This window comes from Mesoplodon densirostris, chromosome 11 (genome assembly GCF_025265405.1).
Source record: "Mesoplodon densirostris isolate mMesDen1 chromosome 11, mMesDen1 primary haplotype, whole genome shotgun sequence".
Classification (NCBI taxonomy): Eukaryota; Metazoa; Chordata; class Mammalia; order Artiodactyla; family Ziphiidae; genus Mesoplodon; species Mesoplodon densirostris.
The window spans coordinates 10,569,560-10,585,798 of record NC_082671.1 but is presented as its reverse complement, the minus strand read 5'-3'; the positions used below and the strand labels follow the sequence as shown (position 1 = coordinate 10,585,798).

At 43.0% G+C, this 16,239-nt stretch overlaps 1 protein-coding gene across 2 annotated transcripts in view; it reads right to left on the bottom strand.

The window, feature by feature from the left end:
* The window catches only part of ETV6 (ETS variant transcription factor 6), a 249,944-nt gene that overhangs the window by 46,334 nt on the left and 187,371 nt on the right, over nt 1-16,239 (bottom strand). For both annotated transcript variants that reach the window (XM_060113265.1, XM_060113267.1), the window contains exon 3: nt 6,221-6,385. In XM_060113265.1, coding sequence (XP_059969248.1) covers nt 6,221-6,385 — 165 coding nt within the window. The remainder of the gene's footprint in view (nt 1-6,220; nt 6,386-16,239) is intronic.

Here is a 16,239-nt window from a genome sequence, read left to right as displayed (position 1 = left end):
TTGGGTTCAGTAGTTTAAAGCAGAATCGTCACATTATTGAAAATTTGCATTTTTCTGGTGATGATTTACTATGTACACCTCCTCCTACGAAGATTATCTAAAGTAATGCATTCTTACATTTGCAAACTGTTCTCTTTTCTCTTTCTCTCTCTTCCGTTTTTATTCAGAGATTTTAGTTTCCTTCTGACCAATTCTTTAAAAAATAAATAAATATATAAATGAAAGCATGCACAGTGTGGGAGGGATACTTTTCAGATTTGTCAGAAAACTCTCTGCTGGTCCTCTCTGCCTGTGATAGGTTCAAAATGAAGTCCGAGGCCTCGGCTCCTTCAGTTTCATCATAAATTCCACAGTGAAAACACCAACGCAGACACAGGCCTGGGGGATCCCACTGGTGGCCTAACAAACATTCCCATCATGGGATGGCTTGGCTTTCCAACTCTGCTCTATCTTAGTTTCCAAGCATTCCATTCAATCCATTTTTGTAGGCTGCCTGAATTACAAACATTTTAATTTAATGCGGAGTGCCTTCTGTGACCGTAAAAATAAACCTACTCTTTTACTTAGGAACAAATATGTGAAATTCAGTTGATATCTATGTCTTGGACACAGAGATCCTGGGGAAAAAAAGGGAGCAGGTTGTGCGAAAATTTGAATATTATATTTAAGAGGAGAATAAATCATTTAGAAAAGACATCTAGTAAGACAACTGCCTTTACCTGGATACAGAATATAAGGTAAGATAAAGCAAAGAATAAGCTTGTGAGAAAATACAAATACCGTGACATAAGTATGCACTGTTAATTAAAGGACGTGTTGTATGTTTTACATGTTAAAATATGACTCTGTACAGCAGAAAGATCATTTATCACCACCATTTCACTGACGGGATAATCTAAGTGCTAAGAAATTCAGTGACTTTCCTGTAATTGACTTATCTAAGCATTTCTCCGATGGGTAATACACATATTTTTGGCTTGTTTTGCTCAAAGACACAGCAAGGGAAGAAAGAAGCCACTCTGGGTGTCTTCAGTCAAGGGTCATGTCTGCTGGAACTCCCACACTTCAGGGCTAACATTCCCCTCTGTGACCCACGCCCTCAGACCCTGTGACTTGAGTCTAAAACAGCCAGTTGATTCAGCTACTCAATTCAGCAAACCACCCACCATTGCTTAATAGAGATTAATAGGCAAGTTGGTTTCCAAGGAACTATATGTAGATAAAGACTGGTATTTTCCATTTAAAGAAATTTCAAAGAAATTTTACTATATTTGAAGATCACAAGCAAAGCATATTTCCAAAGTCAAAGGTTCTGGTGGGTGCGAGAGGTTTGTAACATCACACCGCAGTATGGTAAAAACTGATTTACTTAGTAAAACCCCAATTCACTTTTTGCTGAATTGACTTGAAGGAACTTTGAAAATATGTTTGTTTTGCTTTTCGCTTTTTTTTTTTAGCATTGATAGAAAGTCTAACATGAATTAAATTAATAACTTTTTGTTCATTTAAATAATGGATACATAAATACGTTCCACCTGAATACCTCTAAATAAAAGTTAGTATCAGGGCTAACTTGCCTGTTCCGTCTTATTAATGTTTTCACAGTCTTAGAGTGGTCAAGAAACACATTAGAGTTATTCATTGTAAGACATTCATTGAATTCATAAAATTCAATGAAATTCCTTTGAATTTAAATCATCTCAGACCATTTAATATGGTAACTACCTAGTCGCTCAAGGGCTAGGTACAATTACCCTGTCCAGGTGACATTTTATAAAGCTGAGATTCCTTTACATTTTTTCCTTAACTTTGAGAATGTCATAAATATGTCATCCTGTTGTATCCTCTGATTGAGAGATTATTTCAAAAAATAGATCCCATTTATTTTCAACCTTGACATCTTCTGTTTGGAGATGATATTTTAAAGTACATTCTAGTACATTCCCTATTTTATTCTAGTGGTTGAAAAGGGAGGACCTTTGTCCTGGAGGTGGACAGGGTAAATGTAGTTTGTTAAATTGGTCAAAGAATGCGGAGTTCAGAGAGGCTACCATATTTGACTTAAGGTATCTCAATAGTTCAAGTAATTATAATTCATTGAGCTCCCGTTCTCTCCTCTCTACATTTGGAATGAGTAGTGTCAAGGAATGTTATTTCCAAAGAAAGCAGAAGTCTGGGTGAGGCCAGGCAGGAAACGTGGCTGGGAGGAATCTATAAACATCCATTCATGGTGATGGGCCGGCCACCAGGTACTTTTGCTTCATTCTAGCAGCCCCATGACTAGTGAGAAGCTGCTGCTTTGTTGTAGGCAGCAAAAAAGATCCAAGGAAAGACAGGAAAAAACCGGGTGAAGTCTAGGTTTTACAAGGTATACAGGTCGAAGGAGACCAAGTTCTTGAATATTTATTTACTGCCTGTAGGTGGGAAGTTGTAAGGTTTATTGGAAGCTTAACACTTTCAGTGGTCGAAGTTGGGTTGACTTGCTCAGAGTTGAAGGGAGTTTAGGATCCCCTTGCTGAAAATCCCATTTTATGGATGAGGAAAATAAGGGCAAATGAGGTGATGTGATCTGCGGAAGAGCCACGTGTAGAACCTGGGCCTCACGACATCTACACCAAAGGCAAAAGCAAAGCCCGTGTCAGAAGAAGCAGTACCAAATGTTACACCAAAGAGAGAAACAGGTTTTCTATTTATACCTTGTCTCTACCTAAGGAGAATGTGAGCAGGTGTATCACGCCCTCGTCACCCTGCTGGCTGGCTACTTCATGGGAAGGGTCTTCTCAACTCCTGCTTAGTTCTGTCTTCCAAACCCTCTGACAATCCTCCCCTGTTTGTGATAAGTTTTCTTATGGCCCCTACTGGCAGAATATCACCTTGATATTCTGTCCATGGCTTTCTGGTTGATGCCTTAATTAAATTACCTACGGTGTAAATTTATCTTTATGCTCAGCTTGATGTAATGGGGATGATACTCAAAATGATTATTCTCAGCTTGGCCTGGTTCCTGTCTCAGATTCTGCAGAACAGGACGCATCTTCCTGGATGTCCTGGCATCGCTTGGCCAAAATGCCGGAAGTATTATTATTTTGGTGTCACTGAACCTATTCTGGATGTCAGCATCTTGCATGAGGACCATAGCAATAGCACTGTATCTTGCTTCCCTGCTTTTAGCGACCCAATAAATCCACCCTATGCACTGATGGCAAATGTCTATACCAAAGGGAGAGCTCCAATCATATCATTCTCCTGATCAAAACCTTTCAGTGGTTTCCCATTACCTGCAAAATAACACCCAATCTCCTTAACCTGGGCTATAAGGTACTCTCAGGTTGGGTCATAATTCAACCAGTATTTATTGAGTGCTGACTGAATGCTGCGCTAGATGCTGGAGACATGGCAGCTTAACGGGACACAGCCCTGTCCAAACTGAACTCTCTACTCTGGGAGAGGATACGGAATAGAAAACAATGACATGTAACACAGTGTGTTACTCGGGGTGTGTGTGTGCGTGTGTGTGTGTGCACGCGTGTGTGTGTGTGTGCGTGTGTGTCAGGGACCATGACAGAATTACGAAATGCTCCGAGATAAAAGAGGACCAGCACGTCACCCAGACTGAGGCGGGGAGAGGTGGAGGAAAGGAAGGTGGGGTGGAGTCAGGGATGCAGGGATGGGAGCCAGGGAAAACATTCCTGGAGAAAGTAGCAGAACTTGAGACATGAAGAGGCAAGCAGACAGGTGAGGGGGGCAGTGACGAGTGACGATGAACAGTGTCTAGCTCATGTGGCCTCCTCTCTGGGTTCCTCCTCCACACAAACTGGCCTCAACACCTTTCCTTACCTACCTCTTGCTCACCCTTCAAAGTCCGGCTCCACTACCACACCACTGAGCCTCACTGGACAACCCAACTGGAAATCATCTCTCTATCCCTCAAGTCCTTCAGCCCAAACTTCCATCCTCTGATGTGGAGCTGCCCAGGGAACATTCACGGAATGAATTCCTACTGCCCGGTCCTAACCGTGGCTACGGCACCACGTCCCGACTATCGCACCAGCCTTATGCTGCCTCTTCCATCCGTAGGGGGGCTTCCTCACCGCCACCCAAACACACCAAAAATTAATGCTGCTCCAGTGACCCACCCACTCAGTTCCATCCTTCACGTCCCAGACCAACTTCACTCCTGCTTTCCTGAGACCCACCCGACTCTGCTCTCTCTTTCCCCAGCTCCCTGTGCCTTCAGGTTCAGGGCAATCCTGGCTCCAACTGGGCAGCAGGCTCCTGTCCAGCTTTCCACGTGGCCCACCCGGTAAAGACCTGGCAAAATGGCAAGGGCGTACTGACAGGTTTTGTGTATCTTCGCTCCCAGCTTTGAGCAGAGGGAACCTAGTTTCACAGGGAAAGTTGAGAGGTCACCGGAGAGAAAAATAAATCAGCAACAAAAAGGAACACCTGAGAGGTGGTGGGGGGAAGGCAGATTTACAAAGACTCTGGGAGGAAAGCGTGCCCAAGGTCTAAGTCAAATCAAGTTAAAACACATCACTGGGTTTTCCTCTGTTTGCCTGACATGAGTAATTTCTCCGGAACCCTAAAGTGTTAGAGCTGTTTTCCTCCAGATAGGTAACTTTGCCCCTTTGAGTATAATCTGTGAGTTTCCACTGGAACAGAAAAGGGAAGTGTTATTGCATTAAATTAAAAGGAACTATTGAGGTTCCTTTTAGGGTAGTTTTATTTACTTATTTATATCATTGTTTTACGGTTTTCTTATTCTGAGGCTACAGAAAGAATCAATGATTGAAGACCGAATGTTTCAGGTAGGTTTGTGTCCCTTATAAAACCATAGCAATGATCTGTTTTTCAGCCTTAATTTAAGTTTTCAAGTTTCCATTAACATCTATACTTCTGGGGGAACCTTCCCCTTTATCATTTCCTCATATAAACGGTTCTGCTGCAATTGGGAAAAGCTGGGGCGATACTGTTCCATACACACCCTTATCTTACCCTCTGTGATGGGGCTGTTTCCTCGTGGCGGTTAGCTAGTGTATTAACTCCCAGCCAGCCTCCAGGAGTAAATCGGGGTGAGCGTAGCTGGGCACTATGGCAAGACCTCCTGCAGGACCCCTGCCCTCAGTCAAGAAGACACGGTCTCTGCCAGACAAGTTGCATCCAAGTGGGGCTGGCGGTGAGACTTGACAGAGGGAGGGCCCATCAGTCCTTGAATACTGCCCTCAAGAGGCAGAAACCTGAGACCAAAGTTTCCCTTGGACATATGGAGTTCCCAAATCTCTACTTCAAAATATCCATCAAGTGTGAGAAATGAAGTTGGAAAGTATATTTGAAAGCTTAACCCACGTCAGGAATACACTTTGCAGGTACAAAAGCCCCTTGCTGAATGAAACCTTCCCATGTGGGTTCAGGAGCCCTTATTTTGACCAATCTTTCTAGTTAGATGCGTTGCTTGTATTTTTCAGGGGTTCTACAAGCTGCAAGATGCATTACTTCAAAGAATTCAGTACTTCTAAAGGAAATCACTTGAAGCCCTGGGCATTTGTTTCTAAACTTGCCTGGGCTACTAGGATCTCCACCTTTCCCAGCCCTTCTCTCTTGTTCCCTTGATTCTTCCTTCCTTTCTACTCCTCCTACCTCAGCAGTGCTCATTCCCCTTCCTCTGCTGTCTTTTGTTATTTTGTTTTTGTTTTTGTTTTTTGTTTTCTTTGGCTGCACCATGCGGCATGTGGGATCTTAGTTCCCTGACCAGGGATCAAACCCGTATCCCCTGCATTGGGAGTGCGGAGTCTTAACCACTGGACCACCAGGGAAGTCTTCCTGTCTTTGTTTATAACTGAGCAGTTTGCAATCTACACTCACACTCAAGCATCTCTTGTAAAAGTCTTCAGAATCAGAAGCCAGGCAGAGAGAGAGGGCCAGAACGCATTTTCTTCCTTATTTGGTGGTGCAATGAGATCCCTTAAGTTCCAGGGTCTATAGGTCCGAACTGGGTTACTTCTCCTAACCTTAAAAGTCTCCCCTGGACCTGGAAATTCTTCCTCTTCTCCCTCAAACTGGCCTATGTCAGCAGGATCTGTCCTCTCCTAAGCTGGGTCACTGTCCTTGTGTTCACGGTGACTTGACGTGGAGATGTCTTGGGAGGCTAAGTGGTGACAATGGCCAACTCTGGCTACCAGACATTCCAGGCTGAGCCCGCGTCCGGAGTCCAGACCCTCACCTGAATGAGGAGACCGGTAGCGAAAGTCCTCTTTGGTCAGGAGCAGGAGAGCTTTGCCATTCATCTCAAACGTGTTGCTGTCAATCGGCCTTAGAGAAAACTCATTTTCAGCCCACTTGAGCCACTGGGCTACGTCATCTCTGCTCCAGTACATTGGCTGCAAGCCTGTTGGAGAAACAGCAAGGCAGAAAGAAAAGAGAGAGAGAGAGAAAAAAAGGTCTTGTCAGTTAGACAGCTGAAATAAAGGGCAAAGATTTCCAAATGGTTAATGAAATTGAGTCTCCGTATCTGAAGAGCCCTTAGGTTCCACTCTGAATCCCAGGTAAAACTCAAGCTTCATGAGTGGCAAAGTGCGATATCAAATGAACTTTTTATTGAGAGGCAAAATGGGGGAAAAAATCCCTTTTTATGTTTTTAAGGAACCGTAGGTCTCACAGCCCTGTCCTTCCTTGGCCGGCTCCAGCTCCAGGGGTGTCTGGATTCCTGGTCTGCCCTGAAGGTGCAGCTGTGGAGTGGGCCTGAAGCACCTGAGGGGGGTCAGAGTCATGGCAAATGTCAATGGGCTTTGGAGGTGACTCCAGAATCAGAGCTGGGGTGGGAGGGAGGGAGGGAGACGCAAGAGGGAGGAGATATGGGGATATATGTATATGTATAACTGATTCACTTTGTTATAAAGCAGAAACTAACACACCATTGTAAAGCAATTATACTGCAATAAAGATGTTAAAAAAAAAAAAAAAAGAATCAGAGCTGATCTGATTGTAGCCCAGCGTCCTTTCAAAGTGAGAATGTTCCAGAGAGGGGCTTGACCTTCCAGAGATGCCAAATAATGAAGTGTTCCCTGAAACTTCTTCCAGGAAGAGCAACTCACTCGCCTCTGGGAAGCTATCAGGCTAGTCTCTGGGAATGAGAGGGCAAGGTAAGGATAAAAGGTCTTTCGCCTGTTTACTGTACTTGCTGATGTCAGAACTTCCTGGTAGGGGTGGTACTTGAAGTCTGAGTAGGACCAGGAGCGGGTGAAAGGGAGGGCAGCCACTGAGGCTGAGAGGATGGCTCGGGCTGGGTCTCTACCTGGAAGCCTGACCGTGAATCTATGTTTTTATTTGATTTTGCAGTTGTGGGAAAGCTTAGACACATCATTCAAGCGGTTTAGAACAGTCGTTACCAAAGTGTGATCCAGGGACCCTTCAGGGTTCCCAAGACCTTTTCAGGGTGTCTATGAAGTCAAAACTCTTTTCATAACAATATTAAGAGGTTATCTGCCTTTTTCACTCTCATTCCTTCATGAGCATATGGTGGAATTTTCTAGAGGCTACACAGCATGTTTTATGACAGCAGACATGAGAATCCATCCATTTTCTATGAAGCTAGACATTAAAGAGACTTGCAAAAATGTAAAACAATGAATGCCACTCTTTAATTTTTTTTGGTTTTGGAAAATATATTCATAAATATATATTTATGTTAACATATACTTGGCTTATTTTTCAGTGAGTTAACCAATATTTTTATATATATTATAACCAATATTTAAAATTTTCAGTTTTAATTTCCAATATGGTAAATATAGAGAGATATAAGCCACATGAGCAAAGCTCTTTGGGGTCTTCAATAATTTTAAAGAATCAAAAGAAATCTTGAAACCAAGCTGTTTGAGAACTGAGGGGTTAGAAGAAGCTAGATGCTCAAGAGTGCTTTATTCTCTAAAATATCGTATGAATTAATAGTTCAAATACAACAGAATCAGTGTTTGCTAAGAGGAGCGTCAGTCTCTCTATTTAGTTACTTCAGCTTGCTAAGGAGACTCCAAGTGTGTGCTCTGACAGTGTCCTTCAGTTTGATCCCGGAAAGAAGCACCTTTCATCCTTATGTCAGGCATGACAAAGAACTGTCTGGTCTATCTGGATGGGCTGCTTTTCCTCCTAGGTGGACTGGGGAACGGAATGGCTCAGATGCCCTTGAGAAGATCCAGGGCCTCTGGGCATGACAACTGGCTCTGTCTTCCAGGTGGCTTCTTTGCAAAGTCTAGTTTTAAAGAATGGCAACTGGCTTCCTTGGACTCTGGGGAAGTCTCTTTGAAACTGGTCCACTGTGTAGGGCACCAATAAAGCACTATGGGCACTGAAATAATTAGAGATGAGCATTGAGAGCTTTCTCCTTGGTTTTTAAGTTTTTTGATTTTTTTTTCACGTGAAAAAAAGGGGCATTGTAAAATAATAACGTGTAGTATGTTACTGCTCTATGATCTTTAGAATAAACACAGCCACTAAAGAATTCAAGGTTTTGCTTTGGACTCTTGACTGGGCCAAGAAGCAATGCCTATTAAAAATGGTCCTTGGCTTCCCTGGTGGTGCAGTGGTTAAGAATCCACCTGCCAATGCAGGGGACACGGGTTCGAGCCCTGGTCCAGGAAGATCCCATGTGCCGCGGAGCAACTAAGTCCAGGCGCCACAACTACTGAGCCTGCGCTCTAGAGCCCGCGAGCCACAACTACTGAGCCCGTGAGCCACAACTACTGAGACTGCGAGCCACAACTACTGAGCCCACATGCCACAGCTACTGAAGCCTGCGTGCCTAGAGCCCGTGCTCCACAACAAGAGAAGCCACCGCAATGAGAAGCCCATGCACTGCAACGAAGAGTAGCCCCCGGTCGCCTCAACTAGAGAAAGCCTGCCCGCAGCAACGAAGACCCAACGTAGCCAAAAATAAAATAACATTAAAAAAAAAAAAAAAAAGTCATTGGGACATAGATGGACTTGGAGGGCCTTATGCTAAGTAAAATAAGGTAGAGAAAGACAAATACTGAATGATATCACTTATATGTGGCATCTCAAACATACAACAAACTAGTGAATATAACAAAAGAGAAGCAGACTCACAGATATAGAGAACAAACTAGGGGTTACCACTGGTGGGGGGATGTAATATAGGGGTCGGGGGGTGGGAGGTACAAACTACTGGGCGTAAGAGAGGCTCAAGGATGTATTGTACAACATGGGGAATATAGGCAATATTTGGTAATAACTGTAACCTTTAAGAATTGCATTGTTAGGGACTTCCCTGATGGTACAGTAGATGGGACTCCACGCTCCCAATGCAGGGGGTCCGGGTTCGGCCCCTGGTCAGGGAACTAGATCCCACATGCATGCTGCAACTGAGGAGGCCGTGTGCCACAACTAAGGAGCCTGTGAGCCGCAACTAAGAAGCCAACCTGCTACAACTAAGACCTGGTGCAACCAAAAAAATAATACATTAAAAAAAATTGCATTTTTAAAAAGTTAAAAAAAAAAGGTCCTTGGAGATAGGAGGTAACCCAGCTCTTCCCAATGACCTTGAAAATGCACATCTGGGATCACAGTGAGGTGTGTGTGTGGGGTGTGTGTGAAAATGGTTCAGCAAGACCTCGACTTCTGAACTGGTTAAAAAAACCCAACACAAACCCTTAGAGTTGACGTCCTGCACTCCATGGTGTCACCTCTGGACGGGAACAGCAGAGTGATTAGTTATTAGGACTTTTCCCTTCTTTGCCTTCACACAAGGGGCAAGAGCACAGCCAGCCTTTAGGGGATGAATGTGAGGGCCAGGCAAGCGTGGTCTAAGGAACTGCCTTGGGGCAAGAGGGCCGCAGGGCAGAAGATGCTTGGTCAGAAACAGGAAAAAGGACGGGGTAGCTTATTGGAAGAGGGAGTGCCAAAGCAAATACAGAACCAAATCCCGCTCAGGAGGGGAAATGAAAGTAAAATGCTGAAGTTTCTGCAGAGGAGACACTGAAGCAAGGGAGGCGGGTGAGAAGGGGGCGGGTACACAAGTAGTAATTTGAGGTTCTTTATATTCTATGGAAGAAAATACGCATGAGTAATCTTTTCCCTAAATACAAGAAGAGTCGCACACTCCAAACAGCCCTGCCGGTTAAGAACCACTGTTTCTCTTTTCACTTCCCATTAATCTCTCCCACAGCCCAGCCCCCGAAGCAAGCGGAGCCATCACGTGGAAACCCCCTCACCGGGGACCCACTGAATGCTTATGGGCTAAGGGGACCCGGCAAGTCTCAGTCCGTCCCGGGAGCACCATGGCAATCTTAGCAGTTTGACAAAAGTGACCCCGACAGACTAGGCTACCTGCTGGAGGCCAGGCAATAAACTGATCAGAATCACCGCTCTTCCAAAGAGAGACTGCGGACACATTCACCGAGCTGGAAAGAGGTTTGATAAACTTTGGGGTTCAAAGTCAAGTCCCACTGCTATACCCTTTTCAATTCAACAGAAGAAAAAGGTCCTGGTGTAGGATGCGCTCTGCCATTCTAACTGAGGAAAAAGAAGCTTCCCTTCCTCAAACCTCAGGGCCCTAAGGCCTGGGTGTTACAGCCTTGGATGGAGAAGACACTCCCATTGCATCAGGACCATTTAATTCACTTAACAGTCACCCAGCACCATTTTGAGCACTTGATAAATATCAGTTCATTTGACTGCACGCTCACAGTAACCTATGAGAGAGGGTTTCAGGTGACACAACTAAGGCCCAGTGCATTTAAGGGATTTGCCCAAAGGCACACGACCCCAGGGACCAAAAAAACAAGAGGAGCTGAGATTTCGAACCCAGGGCACCGGGTTTCCGAGTCTGTGCTCTTACCCACCACATTCTGCTGGCCCATGTATTTCCCATCCAGATTCATAACGCAGATTGATTTTCAACATCTATTGGGGATTCCGAAAAGACTGAGTGAACTGAATCCTCCCCCTCCGAGACTTTGATCCTGGGAGGTTTCTCAAGTTATCGACAGACTAAAAATAGAGCAAAAAAACCCCTGTAGAGCCCTGGAGAAACAGATTTATACATGGGAAGAAGAGGGAGGTGTAGGCGAGACTCTGCTTTTAATGCATCCAGGAATAAGGCTCTACCGTCACTAGCTACTTGCTCACAGGCACTTGCTGTGCACACACCGATCCTGCGTAGACAGTTGCTAGTGTAACAGAACACGGGCAAGACCAGGGAGGAACGCATCACATGTAACTTGTTTTACAGTTACGTCTTGCAACGTTAGCTCAACGAAGTTGGAGAATATACACGTTAATGATCACTAGTAAAAAGAAAAGAGAGGGAGACCATTATTCCACACCTACATTATGCTACCCCCTGTGCACATAACAAGCCTGTGAAAGCCACCCTAAGACCTGCATTTTTAACGCCAATTAATTTCAGAGCATAGTTGAGAAGGACTTTGCACAGAAGAAATGAACTGCTATGATTAAGAAAATTACTAAGAGTTCCACCGCACTTTTTTTCCCAAGTGGGTCAAGTCAAGTTCATGGGGCTGTAGCCTCCAATGACATACGCAGACCCTTAAACTTCCTTGTGATAGTTCTCCAATTCCATGTTCAAAGAAGCAGCCACATTCATCAGTACACTCTTAGCCTCGATTCAGACTTTTTGAGTTATGTTTAAACTAACGACGGAAAGCATGCTGAGAGATAGGAGCCTGGATTTTATTCCCAGATCTGCCATTAATTAACATGTGATGCTGGGCCGGCCACTCAGTTTCTCTTTGGTTCAGTGGCTTCATCTGTAAAACGAGGGGCTTAGAGTATGTGATCTCTCTTCCCTTCTGGGTTTAATACGGTCAAGACGCTCCCATTTAACTTGTATCCTAAAACCCAAAGAATACAAGCAGCCGGGACCCTTTTTCTACAGAGCTACTCCGTGCTCACGACAATGACCCTGAGATTTTGTAACTTCCTGAAGGCTCTTCTGAATCACAGAATCAGGAAAACAGATTAAGTTAGTTTAAATAGAGTTCGGTGCTTACGAGTATTTTTTTATATTCTAATTCTTGGAAAAGTTATAACCTGGTTACCGCAAGAATAAACAACATTTTAAGAAGGTGTTTTCACGTGTATGACCTCAGGTAATTCTCCAAAAAGCCCTGTGAAACCCACTGTGGTCTCATTTCAGTTTAACAGATGAGGAAACAGGGGCTCAGAGCCATTAGAGGATGTCGCTGGTTTGCGTAATACTCAAGCTCTTTTGCTATAGTAAACATTCATCAAAAACACCCTTTATCCTAAATGTTCTGTGTACACAGGAACTGGCTGCAGATTCTGTGGCTTAGAGGACAGGATCATAGAAGACAACTCCCACTGCCTCCTATTCATTAGGCAACTGAAGCTGGGAAAAGTGAAGAGATGGAATCAGGATCAAGCTGCCCCAGGTTCCCTGACTCTTTCCAACCTCCCACAGTGTCTCATAACTAGATTCGATGACACCGAACAGTTACGTAACCCTTGACACAGTGAGGAAGGTTATCACTTCCTTGCTTAGTCATTTGCCTTAAGATTAAACATCCTTCATTGGTCCAAACAGAAGTTCTGTACTGCCTTTTCTAGGGCCTTACAGGCCTGCCTGCCTCCTCTGGAGATGCTATTTGGCTGCCATTCCTAAAAGTAGTACCAGAAGCAGGACTAGAACCTTTCTATCTCTGGACAATGTTTTTGTTCATCCTAATAGCTAACAATTATTGAGCACTTACATGAGTCTTCACTACGACGATTACTCCTTCTCGTTGTGTAGAGGAGAAAACTGCCACACACAGTAAATGGAAGTGGTGGTGCTGGGGTTGAAAACCAGGCCCCAACTCTTAACACCCCACCATATGGATTCTCCAGTTGCCCCCTCTGTATCGAGGTTCCACATCCAACCAAGTGCAGATCAAAAATACTCAGGAAAAAAATTCCAGAAAGTTCCCAAAAGCAAAACTTGAATTTGCTGTGTGCTGGCAACTATTTTCATAGTGTTTACATTGTAGTCACAATAAATGACATAGCATTTGCAGTGTGTTAGGTATTGTAAGTAATCTAGAGATGATTGAAAGTAGATGGGAGGATGTGCATAGGTAGGGGATATGCAAATACTACACGAGTTCCTATAAGGGACTTGAGCATCTGTGGATTTTGGTATCTGAGGGGGTCCTGGAACCAATCCCCTCATGCAGATACCCAGGGATGTCTGTAACAGCAAACACTTACCAGCATTTACTGTGTGAAAGGCACTGTTCTAAATGCCTTCTCTATGCAACTCATTTAATCTCCACAGCAATCCTGTACAATAGAAACATTCACTATCCTCATTTACAGAGGAGAAAACTGGAGCACTGAGAAGTTAAGTGATGCAGCCAAAGTCACATACCCAGTGGAAGAGCCAACATTTGAACCCAGTTGGTCTAGCCAGAAGTCCATATTTATTGACTCCTTGCCTCTCTGTCTAAGGTTATTTGGTGTTTTGGCAGGACATCAAGTTAAATTCAGGATTTTTAAAAAGAGAGAGAGAGAGAGAGAGAGAGAAAAGTTTCAGTGACTGTGTGAACTTTCACGTGGTTAAACATGTAGGCCCAGAGCACCAGCACGGAAACTCTACTTCCCAGCTGTGTGATCTCGGACAAGTTTCTTAACCTCTCTGTGTCTCACTTGCCTCAACTGGAGAATGGGGACAACTTTCAACTTGTGAAGCAAGTGCCACTGAATCATAGATGACATGCTTGTCAAATTGGCAGATGACATAAAGCTAGGATAGAGTAAGATGATACAAATGATGATATAAAATACAAAGGACAGTATTTGGCATAGAGCAAAAGCACTTAATAGTTATTTACCATTATCATTTTTATAATCTCCCTACCCTGCACATAGATGGCTGCTGTTTGGAACCCAACTGTAAGAAGGTGTATTAATCAGTATTAGATTTCATCTTGCTATTGTCCATCATCATTCCAGCCTGCAGCAGTCCCTCCAGATTTGGACCTATCTCTAGTATCATCAATACTTTGTAGCTTCCTGTCAACTGTGGCTTTGATTAGCATCTGTCACCTCAACAGGTTACTGACAAAGTGCTGATTAGGTGAGGGCTGACAGGAGAACACTCTGGTGACACACTAGCCACCTTCTTTCAGATGGAGACTGAGCCAGTTATTGGCTCCGTTTGGGTACAGGTGTTCAATTATCAACACATGTAAATACTCTGATATTTGGACTACATCTTTCCAGTTCAGCCATAAGTGGAACCATCTGAAATTCAAATAAAATGCTCTCTTGATGTCCAGAAATACAATAACTACAAAAGTTACAGCAATCTTACTGAAGAAGATGAAGAGCAGCAGGTGGTTCGTTCCTAAGGGATGACTTTTTCCTAAGTGCTTATAACATGTATGTTTGAAACTCTCTCCTGAGTTCCATCTGAAAGTTATAACAGGTTAGCTGTTTGTAGTCTGTACATACAGCCTTTTTTCCTTCTTCTGCTCTGAGTGTCAGGTAAACAATGGCTCATATTCTTTCTTTTAGTGCCTCTTCCATTTCCCGCAATGCTTAGTGGCCTTTCAGTGTCAGTGGCCTTTCACCCTTGTAAGTTCTTTATTCTGGGATGTCATTTGTCTGGGCCAAGAGCCTTGAACTTATTTAGAACAACTTAGATTCACTTTTACAATCAATTCACCCATCTTGGGCTTCAATTCCCTCATGTCAGTTTGTACTACCTGTTTCAGTCTGACAATCACCCTCCTTGATGGAAGAGAGGGAGGAAAGAGAGAACTTGCCCAGTTTTGTTTTCTGTTTGCCACCCAACCCAATCTGCATGCAGATACCATGCTTATTCTTTTACTGCCCCTCCAAACACAGTTTTCTTAAGCATCTCCCGTACTTTTTAGCTCACTTAGTTTTAACATTCTAGATCTAAAAATCACTCCTTTATATGTTAAATTGTTTTGTTGTTGAGACACAGTTGATGTATAATATTATATACGTTATAGGTATATAGTAATCCACAATTTTCAAAGATTATACTCCACTTACAGTTGTTATAAAATATTGGCTATATTCCTTGTGCTGTACAATATATCCTTGTAGCTTATTTATTTTACACATAGTAGTTTGTATCCCTTCCTCCCACACCCTTACATTTCTCCTCCCCCCTCCCCTCTCCCCACTGGCAACCACTGGTTTGCTCTCTATATTTGTGAGTCTGCTTCTTTTTTATTATATTCACTAGTTTGTTGTATTTTTTAGATTCCACATATAAGTGATATCATACAGTGTTTGTCTTTCTCTGTCTGACTTGTTTCACTTAGCATAAGGCCCTCCAGGTACATCATGCTGTTGTAAATGACAAAATTTCATTTTTTGTTTTTTAAAAAATTTCATTTTCAGTACCTTGTTCTTTCATCCACTATATACATCTTTTTAAAAATCTGAGCTCATTAGACTGGCACACAGAAAACAGTGGTAAGGTAAATTGGCATGATCTTTCTAGAAACTAACTTGGTGATAGTTTAAGAGCCCTGTAAATGTTAACTTCTGAGAATCTATCTTAAGAAAATAATTGAGGATACAGAGAAATCGTTCATGCACAAAGATGTTCATTGCAGTGTTATTTTTAATAGTGAAAAACTGGGAACATCAATAAGGAAATAGTTAAGTAAACTGTGAACAACATCTCTGGTAGAAAATTATGCAGCCAATAACATAGTATTTATAAAGAGTATCTATTCATATGGAAAATCACAAAATAGCATGTGTGCATATATACTATAATCTCAAACAACTTATAGAAAAATATTATAATGCAACATAAAAATATTAACAGCAACTGTCACTCAACTGAGTTACAGATGATGTTTACTATCTCCTTTTCATTTTTTATTTCCCAATTCTCTCTATTAAGCATGTGCTACTTTCATATTTAAAAGGATCTATTTAAAAATTGAGATCATCAGAGAAGGTCCCCTCATCAGCCTCATCCAATTCTTTAGTTGTCCTCCTCCCTTCTCATGCCCTGTGCAGTTGATATGTCAGAATTTCATTTTCCAGAGCACCCTGATTCTCTAGACTTGGTTTTAGCCCCTTTCAGATCATGGATCCATAGGCAGTTTTCCCCTCAATTTAAGTCATTTCCCTTCTTCAAGTCAAGAAAACACAACTGCTCGTGCCTTTCAATTCCCTACCCAATTCCAAGATGATGTTTTCATTCTCACCAAAATT